The sequence below is a fragment of the Dermacentor albipictus genome, chromosome 2 (assembly GCF_038994185.2).
Source record: "Dermacentor albipictus isolate Rhodes 1998 colony chromosome 2, USDA_Dalb.pri_finalv2, whole genome shotgun sequence".
Lineage (NCBI taxonomy): Eukaryota > Metazoa > Arthropoda > Arachnida > Ixodida > Ixodidae > Dermacentor > Dermacentor albipictus.
This window is the reverse complement of record NC_091822.1, coordinates 80,465,024-80,487,171: the sequence shown is the minus strand read 5'-3', so window position 1 is coordinate 80,487,171 and position 22,148 is coordinate 80,465,024. Positions and strand designations below refer to the sequence as shown.

General features: G+C 47.2%; 1 protein-coding gene and 1 non-coding gene across 2 annotated transcripts in view; one reads left to right on the top strand and one right to left on the bottom strand.

Moving 5' to 3' along the window:
• Positions 1-22,148, top strand: part of LOC135896073 (squamous cell carcinoma antigen recognized by T-cells 3-like) — a 94,334-nt gene that overhangs the window by 46,041 nt on the left and 26,145 nt on the right. The window contains exons 15-17 of the mRNA XM_065424405.1: positions 7,042-7,272; positions 9,133-9,232; positions 20,696-20,847. Of these exons, the coding sequence (XP_065280477.1) occupies positions 7,042-7,272; positions 9,133-9,232; positions 20,696-20,847 (483 nt within the window). The remainder of the gene's footprint in view (positions 1-7,041; positions 7,273-9,132; positions 9,233-20,695; positions 20,848-22,148) is intronic.
• Positions 10,308-10,380, bottom strand: TRNAT-CGU (transfer RNA threonine (anticodon CGU)). The gene has a single exon. It is a non-coding gene; the product is annotated as a tRNA-Thr (tRNA).

The window sequence follows — 22,148 nt, the reverse complement described above, 5'->3', positions numbered from 1 at the left end:
GATGCTGACTGCCTCTCGATCACCCCGTTGATCCTCCCGATCCCGTTGCGCATGATCTGGTGACTTGCGTGATGGCTTTGACTGATATGACTGACATGCACGCTGAACAACAACGCGACGCATCCTTACAGTCCATCATCACCGGAGTGCAATCTGGCAGCACTGATGGCACGTGCCTCATGTTCGTGCGGCACGACGGCATCCTCTACCGCTGTAATATCAACCTTGATGGCCCTGAGTTGCTCCTTGCCCTTCTTCATCACCGGTGATCCAACACTATTGTACAACTTCACGATGCACCGACGACGGGCACCTTGGAGTTTTGCTTACATACGACCATGTACGACACCGGTTCTTCTGGCCGGGCCTCTACCGCTCTGTGCGTTGTTATGTCGCAACTTGCAGATTGTGTCAGCGCTGGAAGAAACCTACCCAGCCACTTGTCGGCCGACTCCATCCAATTGAGGTTCCCTCTGAACCATTCTTTCGCGTAGGCCTTGACCTGCTTGGCCCTAGAGGGAATAAGTGGATCACTGTCGCTACTGATTACGCAACATGCTACGCGATAACAAAGGCGTTGCCGACTAGTTGTGCAACTGACGTTGCTGATTTTCTCCTTTACGACGTCATTATCCAGCATGGTGCACCTTGACGGTTACTTACAGACCGCGGCCGCTCGTTCTTGTCTCGAGTTGTGGACGACCTCCTCCGCTCTTGTGCCACTGAGCACAAGTTGTCCACCGCCTACCACCCACAAACGGACGGCTTTACGGGACGTCTCAACCGAACACTCACAGAGATGCTGTCGACGTACGTTTACAATGATCACCGCGACTGATACGCCACGCTGGCCTACGTGACATTTGCGTATAACTCGTCCCGACATGACACCGCATGATATTCACCCTTTTATCTTTTGTGTGGTCGCGACCCCACAAGATCCCTTTGACACAAACCCTTTGACACCATCCTACCTTTTGTACCCCGCTTTGCCACTGAGTACGCTCGTGAAGTCATCAATCACGCTCACATGGCGCATCAAGTCGCCCAATCTCGCTTATTAGCTTCGCAGCATCTGCAAAAAGAGCGTTACAACCGGTGCCATCATGATGTTCAGTTCGCCCCAGGTGCTTGGGTGCTTCTTTGGTCACCATGTCGTCGAGTCGGCCTCTCCCAGAAGCTTCTCTCTCGCTACACAGGGCCTTATGAACTCCTACGTCAAGTTAACGACGTCAACTACGAGATCGTGCCGTTACAGTTTCATCCATCCACAAGTCTGCCGCCTGTTGACGTCGTGCACGTTTCGCGGCTGAAGCCATACTTCGCTTGCAGTTCTTCGTCTACCATGCGCCGAGACGGCGCTTCACCACCCGGGGGTCCTGTTAGAGAAAGATGAAAGAAGAGAGAAAGGTAGAAGAACATCGCGAGACGTTGACTGCTGTGTGTTGTTAGTAGTCAGCCATTTTAACCCCATTCACTCTGCTTGTATACACATTGTAAATACAGTCTTTTAAATACTACCAACATCCCCGTAACAATATTATTGCCCTTTACTGCAGTATATGCCCAATGGTGGGCACAACTTTCAATATGCAAAGAAGACTACTTCTTCGCGGCCATGTATGCAATGAAATTTTAAGAAAACAACAGCAACAGAGTGTTGGGGAGGTGCAGCACTCGACTGCTTAGCACCTGACGCCAGAGCACTTACGATAGCCTCCTTCCGTTTTAACCTGATGGTCTCTCACTTCTGCGTTTCACTTTGCTTGGTCATAGTGTCATGAAACCCATTAAACAGCTGCATGGAGAAAGAAAACAGCTAGCATGCTGCGATATAAACGAAGTCTGTCGTGTTCTAGCAGTATATGGCACACAGCATGGTGTGCTGACTACGCAGCTGAGACAGTATTCTTGGGCGACATCCGTGACTTTCGGAGATGGTTTCACTTTCGCGAGACTTTGTGAACGTATGTAAGTATACGGCCTACAGAGCTTGGCCAGAAACACTGTCAGCTGCATTAGCAGACACACTCAGCATTTGAAAATGAAAGCGTGAAACTATGTAATCCACGGCCCTCTCCTGGCCTCACAGGCCCTACTGTAAAAGCAGCGGCTTGGCTTGGCTGGCTCGGGACCCCTGAGATCGCACCAATGTAATCTCGGAGGTCACGCCTAGCTGTCCAGAACTCCATAGTAAGAGAGAGAAGTGGAGGTACTAGTTTTTTGTACACTGTGTTCAACCAGCACCATCAATATGTGACGTGGTGCTGCTAGGCTAGCTGAACTCGGCCCCCGAGATAGCGATCTTGGAGGGCATGCCTGTATGGCTAGCTTTGCCAGCTTAGCACTGCAGTGAGCAACAGGTGCAATAAGGAAGAAGTGCTGCTTGTGTGTGGCTACTGTGCACACGGTGGTAATAAAGACCAGTGTTGCTCGTCAGCATGTTCGGCATGAAAATTTTGAACTGTCACGTCAAATGAATGCTGAACCCGGCGTAAAGTGGTATGCTTGGTAAACAATGCTTCTTTTTTTTTCGGTTTTGGAGACTAACCTAGTTTGTGATATCCACTGGCAAGTCAATTTTACTTTGTTAAAATTAGGTTTTATATATATGAATCGCTGTGGGGACTGCAATGGTAATTCGCCTTTTTCACTTTCCTGTGCTGCCCTCTGCCGCATGCTGCTGGAAACGTTTTGGTTGGGTGCCGGGGCATTTGCCGGTTGACTTGTGTACCTGCGCCCACGTTGAGTGCGCATCGGTTGTGCATTTCATGAATCGCAAATAATTATTAATATCTTCTCCGGAACTGCATGTCATTCCTGGAAGCCATGTAGCACTCGCCCTCTACTGGGTGATCAGGCCTGAGTGCGCTCATGTGCAAACAGTGCGGCCGATAAAAGCGCGCTGAGTTTCGTTTGCCGACATGGCTGCCTTGGAGTTTGTTGTCAGTGATTTCTGCACTTGGAGCTTGCTTCTTGTATTCCTTCCACACATCATTTAGACGTTTCACATATTCAAGAATTCTTCGAGCGGAGTCTTCCACGTCGGATTTGACAAAGCGGTGCACTTGTTTACATCAGCATCTGCAGCCACAGATCGTTGTTAGCGTCGGATATTGTGGAAAACATGCATCACTGATATTAAATACAGTGGAACCCCGATTACACGTCCCCCGGTTTTGCGACGACCCGGGTTTTACGACGGATTAGTGTAGTCCCGGCGAAGTCCCCATTGAAGCAATGCATTAAAAATCCCGGTTATCCGACGCAATTTTACGCCTGACCCGTTTTATACGACGACCCTCGCGAAGCGCGGGACAGAACGGCGAACGAAAGAAAAGTGTCGCGGGTCTCTTTCCTCGCTCCGTCTCTCTGCTCCATCTCTCCACAATCACTTTCTCCCTCTCTTCTCGGCGGTGTTGCCTCAAGTTGCGTGTTTCTCTCCTTCCAGTTTCCCAGCAGCAGATCGCCGATAAGGTACTGCGGAGTGGCCTAGGTTTATCGCACGTGTTCTTCGTCATTATCCTAGTGACCAGTGTTCAGTGGAGGCTTTGATTTGTGTGGAGCAACGCGACGCACGATGCTTCGAAAGCGGACAGTTCTGTCGCTCGGCGATAAGCTGAATATTATCAAGGAAGCAGAAAAGCACCATGGAGCCACGAAATCTAGCATTGCCCTTGACCTTAAGATACGTGAATCTTCGCTTAAGTTGATCCTGGCAAACAAAGTGGTGATATTGCAGAATGCCAACAAGCTTGGGCTTAAGTGGAAAGCGGCAAAACAAGGACAGCGTGAGAAGCTAGAAAAAGTTATAGTCAAGTGGCTGCATCAAGCACGGAGCTCTCCGATCAATGTTAATGGCGCCATTCTAAAAGAAAAGGCAGCTCTTGTGGCCTTGAGTCTGGGCATCGACGACTTTCAGGCATCGAACGGGTGGCTGGATAGCTTTAAAAAACAAAACAGGATCGTGTACAGCTGCTCCTGCAAAGAAAGCACTTCCGTGGATGTTTCGATGGTGAGCGAGTGTATGGAGTCGCTGCCGAAGATGATTGCTGCATACAAACCCTGCGACGTTTTCAACGCTGATGAGAGCAGTATTCTTTACCATATGCAGCCTGAGCAAACCCTTGCGTTTAAGGGTGGCAGCTGTCATGGTGGCAAGCGGTGTAAAGAGCATGGGACGGCACTATTCTGTGCTAACGAGAACGGTTCAGAGAGGCTGCCCGTGCTCGTTGTTGGAAGGTTTGCAAAGCCACAGTGCTTTAAGAACTTGAAGACGCTGTAGTGCAGCTACAACTTCAACAAGAAGGCGTGGATGACGTCTTCGCTCTTCAGCAATTTTTAGCAGCAGCTGAATAAGAAAATGGGTGCTAAGGCAAAGAAAATATTGCTTTTCATGGACAACGCACTGTGCCAACCACCCGACACGTCCAGCCTCAGGAACATAAAGGTTGTTTTTTTCCACCCAACTGCACAAGCTGGCTGCATTCGCTGGATGCCGGTATCATTAAGTGTGTCAAGCAAGGGTACCGGAAGCGGTTTGTGCAGCGTCGGCAGGCAGCTATGGAGTGCAGCGAGCCAGAAAAAAAGATCACTGTGCTCGACGCCATGCATTTTATTGCCAGTTCTTGGAACGCAGTGTCGCGAAGCACAATCGCTAACTCGTTCAAGCACTGTGGCTTTAAGCGAGAGACTGCCACCTCTGCTGGGGACTCGACAACCTCGATGCCGTTCGAGGTTGATGCAGGCTTTGCTGATGACGATTTCGAGGGTTTAAACTTCATCACGACCTTCGCCGAGTACATGGAGGCCGTCGACAATGCTGCAATCTGCATCGTTCGCGCCAGCTGGCAGGAATCGCGGCAGTGGGCAGTGGAGTACCGTAAAGGTTGGTTTGAATGAAGCATGATTTGTACTGCAGCTTTAATTCTTATCGCATTTACTTTTTTGATAATTTGGGTTTTCAAGCCCTGCAGAGTATGTTTGTAGTTTACATTGAAGTTTCTCGTAGATCCGTCGCGGGAAATAAGTAGTATTTTTATAGGCATAATTTATGTTCGGATTTTACGACGCCCGCATTTTACGACGCTTTTTCGCGGTCCCGAGAAAGTCATATAATCGGGTTTCCACTGTAGTGTCAAAACGTAGCAAAGCATTCATATTTGCGCTTATGTGCTGCGTTGTTCCACCCTGAGACGAGTCAATATGAGTGGCCGAACCACTTAAGCAATAGCAACTGTGATCTAGATACGTATATTACAGGTTGTTAATTTATTACTGATTTTCGCTTTTAACTCCCATCATACAACGCGCGCGAGCACTTTAGACCATGCCTTCGAAACTTCAGATTATGCGATAGCTAACACTAGACACGGAACAACAAAATGCGTGTGAAGGCGCCAACCATTTCGACTGTCCATGCGTGCTAGTCACTGCTACAATTTTGACTGCTACTGCTACTATTGGTGTTTCAAAATTAGTTATAATTTTTTTAAATTGCCAGTGGCAGACAGCATAATTTTAATGCTTGAGCTGGATCCTGCTCAAAGAGGTGGACATTACTTGTGCAAGAAATTGAAATGCATAGGTTGTATGCGGAAGAAGAGGAGATGCATGCATTCCTCCGCCCCGCCCATTGTCTGCTTGACCACGTTACTGTGCGTTCACTCCCTCGTCATCCCTGTTGTGCAGAAAGCATAATCAGGTCTCGTGTTTCTCCAAGCACTGCGAGCTGCCACACACCCCGCTGCCTGTGCAAGTAGTTTACCAAGGCGACAAATAGAGCAGCGGTGTTTCCTGCCTACCGGCGCACGTACCTACCTGCCGGCCCGTGTGTACCGGTGTGTGCGTACCTGCGTGTGCTTACCGGCACCTGCATATCAGCATGCGCGCTTTGACGGCAGTTTTGCCACTCAAACATTTCACGCAGAAAGTCGTTTGAAATAACTTTTGCCTAAGCCAACATTTTTATAGTTTTTTGCTAGATGAACTAGCCATACGGTCTCCAAGTTCACGCTGGTTATGGCTGAAAACTTCGTTAAGTCAAAACTGTGTCACGAAATTACTTCGTTAAATCATGAAAGAAAATACACAGTTTTCAATGCAGCTAAGATCAGGAAATGAAAATATAGTTTGTTGCATCATGAATTTCATTACATCGAGGTTCATTATATTGAGGTTCGACTGAATCCATTATTTCGTAATATCCTGTTTCATTATAACAACATTCGAGTGCACTTCACTGCATCCTTCAGAGGTCAGCATCCAAAGATGCTTATCCACGTTCCAAGCTCAAGTAGGGCTCTGCATGTGGCTCAGCCTGCCCAACAAAAGAATGCGATGGCGGAGCAAGATGAAGTTAGGCTACGCAAACCTAGTTCATGGGCAGGGCTTGCTATGGGCTTTTCAGCCAGATCCAGCCTGTGCACACCTGTTTGCTGACCCGCTGTGGTAGCTTAAGCGGCTGTGGCATCCTGGTGCTGAGCTAGATAGATCTAGCTCAGGAGCACATGGGTTCGATCTTGGCAGCAGCGGCCCCATTTTGGTGCGCAAGAAATGCAAAAATGCTTTTGTACCGTGCATTGGGTGCACTCTAAAGAACCCCAGGTGGTGAGAATAATTTGGAGTCCCCCTGCTATGGCATGCCTCACAGCCATTTTGAGGATTTGATTTGTAAAATCCCAGAATTTCATTTGTAATTAAGCACCTCTTAATTGACGAAAAGGTGCTGTTTTATTGCTTTATTAGATAGCTATCAACTCTGTCTTTGCAGTATCCAGCATCACTTGCTCAGTTGTGCAATCCTTGTATTACATTGTTCAAGAGCGTCCTCCTCCATTTTTCTGTAAAGGTTTCTGTAGCAGTGATAACTTTCCAATTCTAAAAGCTTTCCTGCTTAGAATAGAAGAACTTTCAAGCACATTCTTGCAAGCACAGCATCAAAGGTTGCCACCATAAATTCTGTTCCAGTATTCTGGTGAAATGGGGAGGCATGTACCATGGCTGACACTCTGTAATGCCATTGTTTATTGCTTTGACCAGGCAGCAGCACGGGAGGCAGCTCAGGAAGCAGAGCAGGAGGCCCAGAAGAAGATCCACCGAGCCGAGAAGAAGGCTGAGAAGAAGGCCGAGAAGGCTGAGAAAAAGGCCGAAAGGAAAGCTGAACGGCATGCTGAAAAGCGACGAGAAGCTGAGGCTAAGGTTTTCCAGAGGGTGCCACCCGGCCAAGCCAAGAGGAAAGCACAGCCACCGGCGGAGCCTCCCGACACTCAGGTACGAATCAAAGGCGGCAAGGGCTAGAGCAATAACACTTAAAGGGGCCCTGAAGCACTTTTTATCGAAGCGGAGAAATGCATTTTAAGTTAAAATAGGCTATTTCAAAAATACATTGCTGCAAAAAAGTACTTCAGTGTGCTCAGTAAAAGCAAAGTTATTTGCTTTGTGCACGACAGGGCTTGAGCGGGTGCTCGCACTCATATGCTTGAGTCTGGCTCTGCTATGTGGTGCAGACTGGCTTCGTCCTGCACCAGCTTGACTGATGGATAGTAGCCACATCCAGCTTGCGCATTTCGAAGCACTGTCAATAGCTCAATATGAAGCGAAGTCTGCCAAGGCATCTAACCAGGAGCGGCCAGGCATGAGTGTGCACAGGAAAGCATGCCTGTGGTCTGACCTTAAGTTTTGCGTGGTTATAGGCTAGTTGAGTGTTCAAAACTAGTCGAAATCAGCAAGACCCAATGGCTATGACACTGAGAAGCAGGGTGGCCAAGGCTTACTACCTACACACGCAGCCATGGCCGAGCGTGATCAGACGATAGTCGGCTTCTTTAGGAGGTATGTAATTATTATCAAAATTCGAAAGCATATTGTTGATTGCTTCAGCCAGCTTATTAAACTTCGTCAATAAATATGCTGTCAGAAAAAAGTGAGGAGCAGGCTTCTGCTGAAAAGATGGCGTTTGAGAGAAAGGTGACGTCGTGCTCCACATGCGAGCTCTTCGCACTGGGCCGTGCATGACTGTAAAACTTGGCTGAGATGTTCCCAGCAGGATATGCTGGTCACGGACTATGTTTTTTTCACCAAGACCGAGGGATGGTTCAGGACCGCATTAAGGGGTCCTAAAAATTCTTGTGAACATGACCTGAAAGAACTTGCTGAGGGCCTAAATAGTGCATGCGTGAAACAGCAAGGAAGTGCAGACACACACATATAACAAAAGAAAAAGAATGCACATGAGGGGCATCAGTGTCTATTAAAATAGTAACCACACTACTGAACATGTGGATACTGTGGGTAATAATCAGCATTGGTGTGTCTACAGAAATAGCAGGGGGAAGGGGGGGGGGGTGCATTGCTTCTCTCAAGCCTGCTGAAGTGAATCAATCGGTCACCTTATTTCTACTTCCAAACAAACAAACAAAAATGCAGAGAATATCGGGAAAAAAAAAGCTTAGCTGAGCTTGACAAGGCCTTTGAGCCTTACACAGTTAGTCAGCGTACTACAACCTACAAGCCTCCATATAAAATATGCAAAGATGCAAAATATGTGCATAAATATACATACTATATGTATATGGGCGCAGATTTGCTGTTGTCTCATGGTTTCTGGTCTTCTGTGGAACTTATAGAGGACTAGGGCCAATGGCAGTTCACACGTCTTGGTAATGGGCTCTGAATAACGAGTAAAACTTTCCTGTTTCTTCATTTATGAGGAAGCATTCTTGAATAGTTCTGTTTGAGATGCTTGTCAACTTTTCTGCTAGATGACATGAAGCCAAAGGAAAGTGAGCTGGTCAAGGCACCTAGTGGTGATCCTAACCCCCGTATTCAGAAATGCATCTTAACTTGAAGCCCATGCTTGACTTGACCTAAATGACGCCTGTCGTGAACGCACCAAAAGAAATACAATGAGCGTCTTGGGGGCGTTCGCACCAGGCGTCATTTATATAAAGTCAAGCATGAGCTTCAAGTTGAGATGCATTTCTGAATACAAGGATAAGGTTTGCAAGGTGATGCGCTGTTTGGAGCTCTTAGCCTCACTAGCAGGTGCCTATGCTTGTCACTCTGTTCCAGTGATGATGATGGACCCTTTGATTGGCTCCCTTCCACCTGACTTTTGTCGTGCTCTTTCAGGAGCTGGAAACAGACAAAGATGGCTTCAAAGTGCCGTTGCTGCCTGCTGCCAAAGCCGCGGCAGCAGCTGCGGAGGAACCACCTTCTAAGAAACAAAAAAGTAGGTAGAACTTCTTTTCTGCCTCAGTGGCTTTGGCTGTTTCCCATTGTGTACTGCTATTAGGTGTTAGATATGGAGCTGTTTCCTGCGATTACTTCGAGTTCCCCAAACCACTTCGAGTCGCAGCACAGCTAATTGAGGAATGCCGAAGCAGGAAAGCACATTCCAGAGGAGCGGCCGAGCAAACAAGTTTAAGGCAACAAGTTCACGTGCCAACAAGTTCGTGCGCCGCCGGGATTAGCAGGTGGGCCTCGGACAATGGAGCATGAGCAGCCCTCCCCTTCTCCTCGTTAGAAGTGCATTGCCAGTCTGCGAGGCAAGACCGCAGAGAGCCGCCAGGTGTGACACCGCGACACGGGCGCCTACCATTGGCTGAAAGTGGCGTCATCGGAGCGGACTCTCCCATTGGTCAAACATGACGTGACTTACAGTGCTCGAAGGGTTTATAAGAAGCCTTCCAGAGAGACCTGAGCATTCTGGGACATTTCCTGATTCCCTGATTCACCTCTCTCGAACTTCTTGCCGCGGGCCGCAGCGTCCTAGTTGCTGCCGGCCCGTAATGAATGTACAAATGTTACTTGTCGCTCACCTCTCTGTACATAATGTAGAATAAATCCTCCCAAGTTTGGGTTTTCATCCCGAAGTCCCGTCCTCCAACCCCTACATAGGGAAAGGACTTTCTGGACCATCGGTTTAACCCTTTGCAGTCGTGCCAGGCCTCAACCAGCACATGAAAATTATTAGTTTCGATCCGATGTTGGGTAGCTAGCCAACACGTGCGAGTGCTCGCATTTGCTAGTTATTTGAGTCGGTTAAGTCAGCTTTCAGTAACTGTTTCAGGTAATAATAGGTGCTTTTGGTGATGTCTCCAGACAAGGACAGCACTTCTTTTTTCCTTTTCTCCTGCTTGAAGGGATTTTTGCGTGATTTGTGGCATGAAGCACTGGCAGGATGAGATGATGAGAAGCCAACAAACAAGGACACCAAGGACAACACAGGAGAAATTACTTCTGCTTACTAATTGAAATAAAGAAATTATGAATTAATGGAATTGAAAGTGGATGAAAAAACAATTTGCCACAGGTGGGGAACGATCCCACGTCTTTGCATTACGCGTGCAATGCTCTAACCAATTGAGCTACCATGGTGCTATTTCCCCATCCACTTTCTTCCGTGTTTATGTGTTACTACTAGAACTAACCTTGGGAGTGTTAACCAGCGCCACTACTCACAAACCTTGGCGACGGATGTGGAACATCCTTTCTGCCGCAAGCGTCACGAGTATGCAATCTTTCTGGGTGAAGGCAACTGATCAATAAGCCCACACCTGTTACCTGAAGGCATCAATGTTGCTGGGTTGGAGACCCTCGTTATGTAATGAACGAAAAGAAAGGTGGTTAACCGAGGGGCCCGATTTTTATTAATCATATCATAAGAAGCCAACAAACAAAGACACCAAGGACAACGCAGGGGAAGTTACCTGTACTTACTAATTGAAATAATGAAATTATGAATTAATGGAATTGATAGTGGATGAAAAAACAATTTGCCGTTGGTGGGGAACGATCCCACGTCTTCACATTACGCGTGCAATGCTCTAATCAGTTGAATTACTGCGGGGCCATTTCCTCATACACTCTGCGGAAAGGATGTTCCACATCTGCCGCCAAGGATTGTTAGTGGTGGCACTGGCTGACATTCCCAAGGTTAGTTCTAGTAGTAGCACATAAATACCCAAGAAAGTGGGTATTAAGATAGTGTGAAAGGTGGAAATGAAGGGGGGGGAGGGGGGGGAACAGGATGGAGTCTACTATGTCCTCTTTCATTTTTCCCTGTTCATTTTCATTTTTTGTATGCTGTCAAGGACACGATAGGAAGTAAGTTGATGCGATCCTGTTTCATACAATTTTCTGGCACCAACATACGCGATCAAAAGAACGAGAAATGACCCAGTAGAATTACGCTTCTTTTTTTACGGGTATTGTGTTCCTGAAAAACAATCTTTTGGTGGTAACATGCAGCACATCGCCAAACTGCGATTGCTTCACATGTTTTCCAGCCGCTAGACTCCATGTGAAGAACAAAAGGCCCCAGACATTAACAATTGAGAACAATACGTGCCCACCACGGCAGCTTCTCTGCAGTACCCACCTGCCCATACCACATGAAAATGGTGGCACGCACTCAGTTTCCTTTTCCCGTAGCAGCAAATCTCCTTGCAGGTCGTAACACATCGCATTCACAGCTATCTTCACCAACTCTTTTGCAATAAGCATCTTTGCCCATCAGCTTCACAGCGTATGTGGCATAATGCTTTTGGAAGTGTATAACATGCTTTTAATAGGCAATACAACGGGCAGTCATACAAATGCACAATCCTTTCCTGCTGTAGACAGGGTGAAGTGAGCATCATGTTTCGCTCTGGCAGCGTCGTATTCTGGCTCAATTTCATTTTGCATTTCTGTCACCATCTTAAAACACTACGCAACAGGAAAATGACAGAGTGCGTATCGGGTCACTCGAGTGCCATCCACCAGCTCAAAGCGCATCCGCATCTCAAGCCGCAACGATCCCTGCCGAGTGGGCATGTCGAAACTATCCATCCAGATGCCCCGCCCAAAGAAGCTGCTAACCCAGACCAAATTCAAGGAGTGCCGATGTAAGCTTGCCGAAGCGGCAAAAACAACAATGTGTATCTCAGACCGCTGGGGCCCCACCAGCTCGACACGCGTCAATATCTCATGATCTGAACTACAGTTGAGCCTGCCATATTTTTTAGTCACTTCAGATCGTATGTTTCCCCGTTAGTACGCTTTTTCTTGCATTATTTTTCAAATCACATGAACAAGGTTCTACTCAATATGTTGCACCTCTCAACTCTGAGGATATGCATTTACAGTTAAACATCAATCTATAATGAAGTCAGTAAAATCAGCAATTTCTTTCATTGTATTACAATTTGATTATATTAAAATTCAATATTTTATGCAGATAAGTACAGTCGCCAATGGATTTTTCTTACATGGAAGGGGCCACAAAATTTCAGAATTATTGGCCATTTGGAAAAAGCAAATCGAGCTATTGAAAAAATTATTTCTTTGAATTTGAGAGATGCTGGTGAAAGATGATGATGATGAAAAACTTTATTTATCCCTCATTCAAGGGAAAGGGGCAACGGAATAGAGGGTGGGGGGAGGAACTACTTGGAGTAGGCTTCCTCCATCCTCTCAGCCCACTCCAGGATGGCCTCCTGAAGGTCGGGCCTCGAGCTGTGCAAGGCAGCCTCCCACTGCTCCTTACAAGATATTAATTGCTTGAGGAAAGGGGGTGCTTAGGGCACCCCCACATGATGTGGTTTAAGTCTGCTTTGGGAGAGACGCGGAATTCACAAGAAGGAGAAAGTTGAATGGAGGGATGAATGCGGTGGAGGAGGTAAGGGGAGGGGAACGTGCGAGTGTGCAGCTGTCGCCACAGAACTTCACACCTGCACGGGGACTCGCCCATGAGTGGCGGAAAGGTTAAACGGTCTAATCGGTAGTGTGTGCAGATGCCGTGGTAGGTAATAAGCCGATCCCGCGATATAAACGGCGCCTCCTCCGTGGAGAGGTCCGACACATCTGATGCCTCATCCCGGACTGTAAATTCTCGGGCACTGGCATGAGCCGCCTCGTTTCTGGCAAGGCCCGCATGCTCGAGAGTCCAGATTAGGGCCACAGTTTGATGGAAAGGATTGGCGGCAGTGAAAGATACAGTTTCATGCCATGTTGACAATATCTTCACATCGGTGGAACGAAGTAAAGCCAATCACACTTTTGCATCCACTTCACCCCTGCGGCTTGTAGTGTCGCCTGCAGTGGGACGGCGCTACCATGAAAAACACCGACAGAGGGAAGTGAATGCTTTGTCTGCCTCTTGCTTCGACGCGTCTCTGAAACTTGTTACAACACCTCCACCGCTAAACGCACAGGAAGACAGTGCATGATGCCACGTCATCTCAGCTCACGCAGTTGTTGCATACGCAGCATATTACCTCTAAAACAGGGCAATTGGGCTGCGTATATGCCGCTGCAATCGAAGATGAAAGGCCGCCAACCTGCCCTTTACTACCTCCCCCTCTCCCCCGCTCTCGCACGTGCTCGATCCTATTACTGTGAGCTTGCTCCTCTCCCTCCCTCTACCCTTGATCATGTGGGAAGACGGCGCTCATCAAGCCACTGTCCTTGTTTGCTCACCCTCACATTATTCCACTCATGCCTAAAGCATTCAGGGTGCGGGGCACGATAGGATCTACAGTCGAAACCCGCAATAACGAAATCGCCGGGGAAAGCAAAACATTTCGCTTTTGCAGGAATTTCGTTTGCGCGAGAATGAGGCAGAAAAGACAGGGAAGGAAATTGGCTTGCAAAAAAAAAAAAGATTTATTGCCAAAAGTCAGTCAGCTTACTTTGCCGAGCCTTGCCTTGCAGCTATTTTACTGCTCTCGACTCGCACTGCAAGAAGTGGTCCATTGCCACGTCGTCATCATGCTCACTGAAAAATGATTGAATTACATTGAAGGCATTCAACGCATCCCGCGGGTTTGCAGTCCTCTCTTGATTTGGTGTCTGGTGGTCGTCGGCGTCGTCGGCACCTTGGCAAACGCTACTTATGAGGACCTCATCAGTCATCTCTTCATGGACGACAACGCCTTCATCCACACGAACGAACTCATCGATGCTGAGGCCATCCGGAACACCATCTGTCACGGCAGAAAGTTCATCCCATGCGTGGGCCAGCAATGGCGGCACTGCACCGTCAGCACTGTCAACTAGTGCACTTTCAGACGAATCTCCTTGCGATGCTACTGGATCAGCGCATGATGCTTGCTGAGTGGCAATGAAGCCGGTATGATTAAAACAATTAGCTATTACGGCTGGCGACGTCGCAACCCATGCGGCGGCCATCATCTCAAGCGCCATGAACATGTCCACTGCGGTGGGACGCTTCAACTGGAGGTTCAGCAGTAGACGCTGAATCAGCCTTTCCTTGTAGGCGCACTTGACGCTACAAATGACGCCTTGATCAAGCGGCTGCAGCATGGAAGTGCAGTTCGGTGGAAAAACCAAGCACACGTTTCCCAGTTCCACGTCATCGACATGATGGCCACTGCAGTTGTCCAAAAAAAGGCAGACCGATCTGCCTGCCTTCCGCATGTCCGTATCGAAGGCCTCGAGCCAGCTGCCAAATATGGCCCGGGTCATCCATGCCTTCAGGTTCACGGTGTACTGTACGGGCAGCCGACGATTTCCCTTGAAGCAGCGGGGTTTCTTACTTCTGCCGATTACAAGCAGTGGCCGTTTATCTGTGCCGTCCATGTTGGTGCACAACAAAATTGTTACACGCTGCTTGCTTTGTTTCCCCATGTGGCATTTCTGGCCTTTTAAGTCCAGGGTCTTCGATGGCAGCATCTCGTAGAATAAGGCCGTCTCATCTGCGTTGTAAATGTCCAAGGGCTTGTACTGGTCCAATACTTCTTTGTTGGTCAGCAGCCACGACGACGTTGTCAAAGGGTCGACGGCTGCTGCCTCCCCGGAAATGACTTTGGCCACTATGTCGTGGCGGGCTTTGAAACAGCTCAACCAGCCAGGGCTAGCCTTAAAATCAGCGTGCCCGAGAATGCATGCGAAGTCCAGCGCTTTCTGCTGAAGAACTCTGCCAGACAGCGGCACTTTGTTGGCACGCTGTTCACAAATTCATGCAAACACCGCCTTGTCAACGTCTGGAAAAGCCGCAGCGCTCACCGTTTTGTTTTTCGCACTCACACCATTTCCGAGCGCGCCGAGAATGGAGGCCTTGTTTTTCAGAATCGTCAATATCGAACTGCACGCAATTTCAAATTCTTCGGCGATATCCATTTTCTTCCTGCCCTTTTCAGCTTGGGCAATAATTGCAGCCTTATCCTGCAGTGTCATAAATTTCCTCTTTTTGGCTGGAGGTGGCATCTTAGCAGGCTGTCAAAGCAAATGGTCCGATTGGCACAGAGACACACAATTGACGCCTTCTAGCACCAACGACACTGAGCACACGACCATGTGCGGCGGTACACAAAGCCCACTGATACTAAAGCGTCATCCGGGTTATCGGAGCCTTACGTGTAGTAGATGTCGATTTGGCTGCCACGCACGCAGGCATTTCGCTCCGCATTTAGCACAAGCTGTAATGGCACACAGGATTAAATAAAATGTGCTCACTGCGAGATCGCCTATGGTTCTTGTCTTTTTTTATTTGTATCATTTAAATGCTAATTGCATTTTTGGCCTGGACACTGCGCAGTCACCCGTTGCGACGGGCGAACGACCACCATCATCATCATCGCTGTTGTCTGTCACGAGAGGTGGTGCGAGGCTTTTTTTATTGTGAACAATGATGGCGGTGGCCACGCAAGTGTGCTGTGGCGGTAGTTAATGCAATTTAAGCGCACAACGAATGAATTTGAGCAGTTTCTGGACACAACTAGTGTTACATGAGTAGATTATTTGCGGACTGTCATTTCAGAAAATTTCGTTGATGAGGGATTGCTATAGAAAAAAGTTTCGTTGTCACGAGATAGGAAATGCATTGACTCCTATGGCTGTTCACCGGGGATCCGAAAATATTTCGTTGTGGCGAGAATTTCGTTCCCTCGGGATTTCGTTACCGCGGGTTTCGACTGTAATGGCACGTAGACTTTGTACGGAACAAGGCACTGCTCTCGGTGGTGGTGCACGATTTGAGGGGTTCCTTTGCCAGCAGACGCATGTAATTTAGCCATTTTACCAACTGCGTCTGCGGAAGTTTCTATTTATAGCCTTGGCATTCCATTGTGGTGGCAGTGAAATTTCATGATATTGAAATAGTGGATAAACGCACTTCGTTATATTTAGGTTCAAAATACATAGTGTTTTATTGACAAGAAATTATGAAAAGTTCTATGCTCGTTATACAGTAAAACCTCGTTAAACCGTACCCGCTTAAACAGTAGTTTCGTTTCAAAAGTAGTAGAGTCAAATCCCTGACTACGCGGCCATTGAACATAATGTGTTTTGTGTCCGCATAAACCGTACCAGCTTATTGCATACGTATCGGTTAACACGTAGTGTTTCCACTTTTCGTCGCGCGAACACAGCGGTGCTTCGTCTCCATCAGGCAGCCTGGCAGAACAAGAAGCCTCAGGAATCTGAACAACGACCTGCAAGCACCCTGTGCGGTTGCATGTCAAGCCACATCAACATCAACATCATTTCGGCACCGTCCCAGAGAGCATTGTGGCGTCGTGTAAGTGAGGACTCGCGTCATGCCGAAGCTCGGATAAAAAAAAGACACCGGGTGCTCAGCATAGATGAAAAATTAGACATTGTTCGTGCTGTTGAACGGGACACAAAGAAGTCGATGCTGGCACGCGACGTGAGTCTACTGTTGACTACGGTGTGTGGCATTTGGAATGTGAAGAAGTTGCACGGCAGCGCTGCTGCCGTGCAACTTCTGCTGCGACCGCGAAGAGATGTTGGCTGCGAGGTTCGACTTTTCGCCATCGTTGCCTCTGTTTTTCCGAAGTGTCGCCTAGCGACAGTGATAGGTATGACACGGAAAGTGACAGTACAGGCGATTTAGGTCCGACAGTGGCAGAAGCTGCGCGTTACGTCAGCCTCATAAATGTAATCGCCGTGATGAGAACAGCACCCCGCAATGAAAAGGTGCCCCACGACTTCTGCAACGCTACCGCGCCCGCGCATGGAGAATATGTAACACTAACGAGGAATCTGCAATGCGAGTGTTTGCCGAGAAGAGGGGGCTGGTTCAAAAGCTGGCTCGCAGCTTCAGTAAGTTTGAGGCCACCATCGTCGCTGCTAGGCCGCGGCAGCATCGAACGAACATAACACTTTTGTCGCGTGAAGTAAATAAATACTACTGCACATTATTTACCCTTTTGTCACACTCTCTCTTCCGTTTTTGATAGGTAAGTGGGCGATCTCGTGCTGTTTCGGTGAAGCAGTACTACCGTTTAGTATGTACTTTTTCCGAGCTTCGGCCAACTACGGTTTAACGAGGTTTTACTGTATAAATAATTTTGTTATATGTTGAAGTTCATTATATCAAGGTTTAACTGTATATCCAAGATGCCCGCTAAAGAAAAAAAGAACGATTCGGTGGTTTTATGTGCCAAAACCACAATATGATTAGGAGCCCCACAGTAGGGAGGCACTCTGGATTACTTTTGACCAGCTGGGATTCTTTTACCCTTTAGTCCTCAAATTAATTCCAGAAAAACGTACAAAATTTCCATTTCGTTGTGTATAGTAATATTTTCTTTGTCATTCTCATCCAGAAAATATATTACCTGATTGGTTTCCAGTTAGAATCCTTTGTCATATTTTTTTGAAAGGTTGTTCTTGCAGGCAGCTTTCCATCAATGCCTACCAGAACTTGTCTGTGGCGGTGAGAGTAGCACATCAAGCTAAACGAGTGTGGCTCGTCATTGGCCATATTGGTACAACTTCCCATGATGAGTACAGCTAGGAATTGGGGGTTAAAGGTTCAACCTGTACCCTATGCACTGTACGCGGGCGTTTTTGCATCTTCCACCCATCGAAATGCTGCCGCCTCAGCCAGGCTTTGATCCCGCACCCTCGAGCATAGCAGCGCAATGCAGAATTTGCAAATGTTTGTCCCCAATTGTAGAAGTCTGCAGCCAGAAGCTTTGCCACATGCCATTGCGTTGTGGAATGCTCTTCCTGATAACATCGCTGACATTAACGACCCGTTAACCTTCAGACAAAAGATGAGTGTAATATTTGGCTAGTACTTAGCTAAAAACAAGTATCTGTTTTAGTTTTGTTATTCTTAACTTCATTGTTTTGTATTTATGTAAGCATTTGGACTAAGATTGTTTGCTTTACAGTACACTGGAAAGCTAACAACTGTTAGCTTACCTACCTTTATTTTTATCTTTATTTATTTATTTTGCGTTTTTTGTTTATTATTTGATTCTCGTTCTGTTCATAGTTATGCAACAAAAAACATGTTTTTGCTACACAATTGTTATCTGTACCACCCCCCTCATGCAATACTCCTCCTGGAACCTGTGAGGTATATGAAATAAATAAAAATAAACATTAGGTGTACGTATTCTTATTCAAATGATCAAATTATTTGTGGCCTGCTGTGATCCTGTCTGAATTTTGTTCAGTTGAGCCCTGATTTTTACAAATTGCAATGGCAGCAAGCCCTCCTGTGTACGTTGGGTGGGAAACATGCATTTATGGACACTCCGTGGTCATGCTAATCGGCCTTTCACTTGATCAACAAATGCCAACGAAAACTCCAGAACAAAGATTTTGGGATGACCTGTGCCACTTCTGTAACTACATGTCATTCACAGCTGACAGTGTGGTTTAGTGAGAACTCTGCCGACACTTCTTGACTTCAGTGTAGAAGGCAAAGTGCTTTCACGAGGTGCAAAGGGTGAGGGTGAAGGATTTGAGGAGTGGACGGAAAGCCGCCAGGATTGGCGCCAAATGTGGCAGACTGCTGTCACACACGCACGCATGCATGCACATTGAGAACACAGACAGGTAGACAGAATGAAGAAGTGCCCTTTTGTGGACTTGTCATGTGCCTTGTGATGTGCTTGCACCTACATGCATCCTGTATCGTACGGCATTTCATTTGTTCCGTCTTGTGTTCAGAGGCTTGTGAAAGTCGTGTCAGAGAAACTGGTTGGGGAACATAAAGAATTCGGATAGTTGGTCATTTATGACCTGAAGAGGGCAGCGCACAAGTGGAGGAGGATGAGAAAGGGTGTGCAACCTTTATGATACAAAAGCCGTGCCAACAAAGTACAATACGGACGCAAGAAGTAACTAAACGACACAAGCAGCGATGTTCAGTTCTTTCTTGTGTTCTAATTTTTTTGGTTGTTTTCCTACAAACTCGCTCAGTTTTCCGTCTTATAGCACTAGGCACAATCTTGTGTCGGTTAGCGCTTGTGTTCATTACATCCTTCTTTATTCCTCTTGTGCATCGTAGCCTTCAAGCCATGGCAGGTGAAGGCCACTGCATAGTTATCTTCCTTTAGGCACTCCTTCGAGGTTTTCACCTTACAGGCACGGTTAGAATCTAGGGGTCCAAAGGAACAGCTGGCATGGGCGCACTACCACTCGCAGACAGAGTGCCAACATGTGTGTTTTATGTTTCCATTTCGCATCTGGTCCATGTTCAGAGATCGAACTGTTCGTTCAATTCAGCAGCCTCGGTATATTTATTTCTGAGTGTAAGGTTGTGGGTTTGAGCCTCGATTGAAGTGGACATGTAAGGTGCAAGCACCAAGCCTGTGATGCACTCCGGTGAATGCAAGGTGGTCAAATTTATCCTCAAACTTCCACTGCGGTGTTTCTCGTGGCCAGGTGTCACCTTAGGGCGTCAAACACCTGACCAAAACCAAGGAATCAATCGTGGGGAGAAAGGTGGCAGCAGTCACTCTGCTCACTTTTCCACGTATGCAAAATGCCGTGTATGGAGATTTCACGAACATCAGAGCTTACATCTTTAGACATAATGTGAGTGATAAGAATGTCAGATGCACAAGCTGACTGGGCCAAATCAAACCCAAGAGATCAAGGAACCTGGAAAAGCAGCTCGGGAACCTGAAGAAGCAATAACATACACAGTGCCCGTCATTATGTACTCTATGTTGCTACATGAACATGATGCATGCAACACAAGTATTAGGTGCTTATGTATAGTACTGCATAAACAAACTGAGGTATCAGGCACAGCTGGTACTTTACTATGATTCAAATCTCTCGGTTGAAAATGTAGATCCCTGGCGGGAAAATGTCCCTGTGCATTTGTTCGCATCACTGTTTATAGTCGGATATGTTATCTTACACAGGCACAGAATGGTATGCAGCGCTGCCTATAAGGCCCACCCTATGTATGATGCCTATCCATTCTTTCCACAGAAAGCATGGATGTGCATAATCCACATACACACAGTATAAGCACTGTAAGGGAGTGCACTCAGCCTTAAAAGTTACAGACAATAGAATAATGACATATCCATTGCAGATAATCAGTTCGTATGCTGCCAGCACATTTCGATGACCATTCACTGGCACCTCTGAAACTTGCAATTTTGCTTCTGGCTTTTCTTTGGCCAACCCTTCAAAATATGTCATCACTCGTGATGAAATGACCACGTGATCAGATATGACCGCACCCGTGTAACAGTGTTACAGAGCATGTAAAACGGTCAAGTAAAATGTACAAAAGAAGACAAAAAATCACCTACCAAAAATATGCTCACAGCCATTATAGAATCGCCGTGTGTATCTGCAGCCAAGTGTATAGACGGCATCATTGACTGTTCTCAAGGATGAGTTTGCTGAACTGTCTTCCTTTTCTTTCTCTCTCTCTCTCTTTTTTTCCTTCTTGCCAAATGCATAGCCGAGGAAGAGGAACAGAGTGCGGGCAAGAAGGAGCCACCCAAGCATGGTGAGGTAGTGAAACCAGACCCACTCAAGGAGATTCGCACTGTTTTTCTCAGCAACCTGGCCTTTGATGTGGAAGAAGAACAGATCATGGAGGCCTTCAAAGAGGTGAGCCTTGACTGAATGTCACAGACCCTATCTGGGGCAAACGCAACAATATCACTATGTGAGCTGGGTGCATGGGATGCTGGCAGGAGGCTGCAAATATAGTACATGAGAATATGACATCACAATGCTCACAGCTTGATAACTTGTTCTTGTAGGTGGCTAGTAGCTGACTGCTGCTGTTGCCGCTGCCACCAAACACTAAATCTTGTTTTAATACTTAGGATGTTGACTGTGTATTAAAAATTTTGCTGACTTTGTTCACTATGAAGACACTGTGAACAGGCACCCTGCGTTATAGCTGTAGCAAGGATGATCGGTCCTGCAGACAAATCAAAATGTTTTAAAGGTTTTTCATATTATGGTCAGAGAGCCAGAATTTCAGTTGCCATTATGCATTGGTTCTACAAAAGGGCGGCACCGCCGCTGGTAGGTCCAAATGAACGAGCAGGTCCAAAGAATGCCACTGCTATATCGGTGGGCAACTGTGTTTGTAACCTGTTGAAGTTAGTTTTGCCCTAACAAGCCTTAAATTAAATACTAACATTATTGATGTCAATATGACAAATGTCAACAATCTTAAGAATCAAGCATTTTACAATGATTATGATAATAAAAATGTTTTTATTAAGGGATGGCTTGAAGGCCTATTATGTGGAATAGGAAGGGTAGGGAGGAGGCGCATTTAGTGCCGTCCTAGGAGCTGTGCATTCTTGGTGAAACTCGGGAACAAATCCAGAATAACCATGTCGGAATCCACTAATCTGGTTGGCGGCCTAATCCACTCATCGGAGGATGACAGTCGCACTGCCCTCAGGTGGTGGTTCCGCTGCTGAACTTGGCACTGTTACTCCCAAAACATATGGGCTGCGGTTGGTCACGTGGCCATGCCACAGTCAGGCCTGTCTGGCTCCTGGGGTGCTTCTTGGTCCATGGAGGCTGGCGTGGGACCGGGTTCCTGCGACGGAAGGGAGTCAGGAGACGGGAAAGGAGGGTGCCTCTCCCGGTATGGCTGGTACCACTGCCATTGCTCCAGCACGTCCGGTGTGAGCATGAAGCCGGAAAGGAGTCCATGCGGCAGCACCTGCCCCTACCTGGGAAGATCTACGGGAAGTGGGTCTTGGGGAACATTCACATGGAGTTCCCTCTTGCATCGGTTGGCTGCTGCTCTGAGAGCAGCAGCCCACCATTTTTATCTGGGAGCTTTCATCTGGGTTATACGGTGGTCCTTTTGTCGTGCTGCTTGTGCCAATGTTGAGGGTCACCGAATGATTATGGGAGACACAATGTTTTGTTGTCCGCTA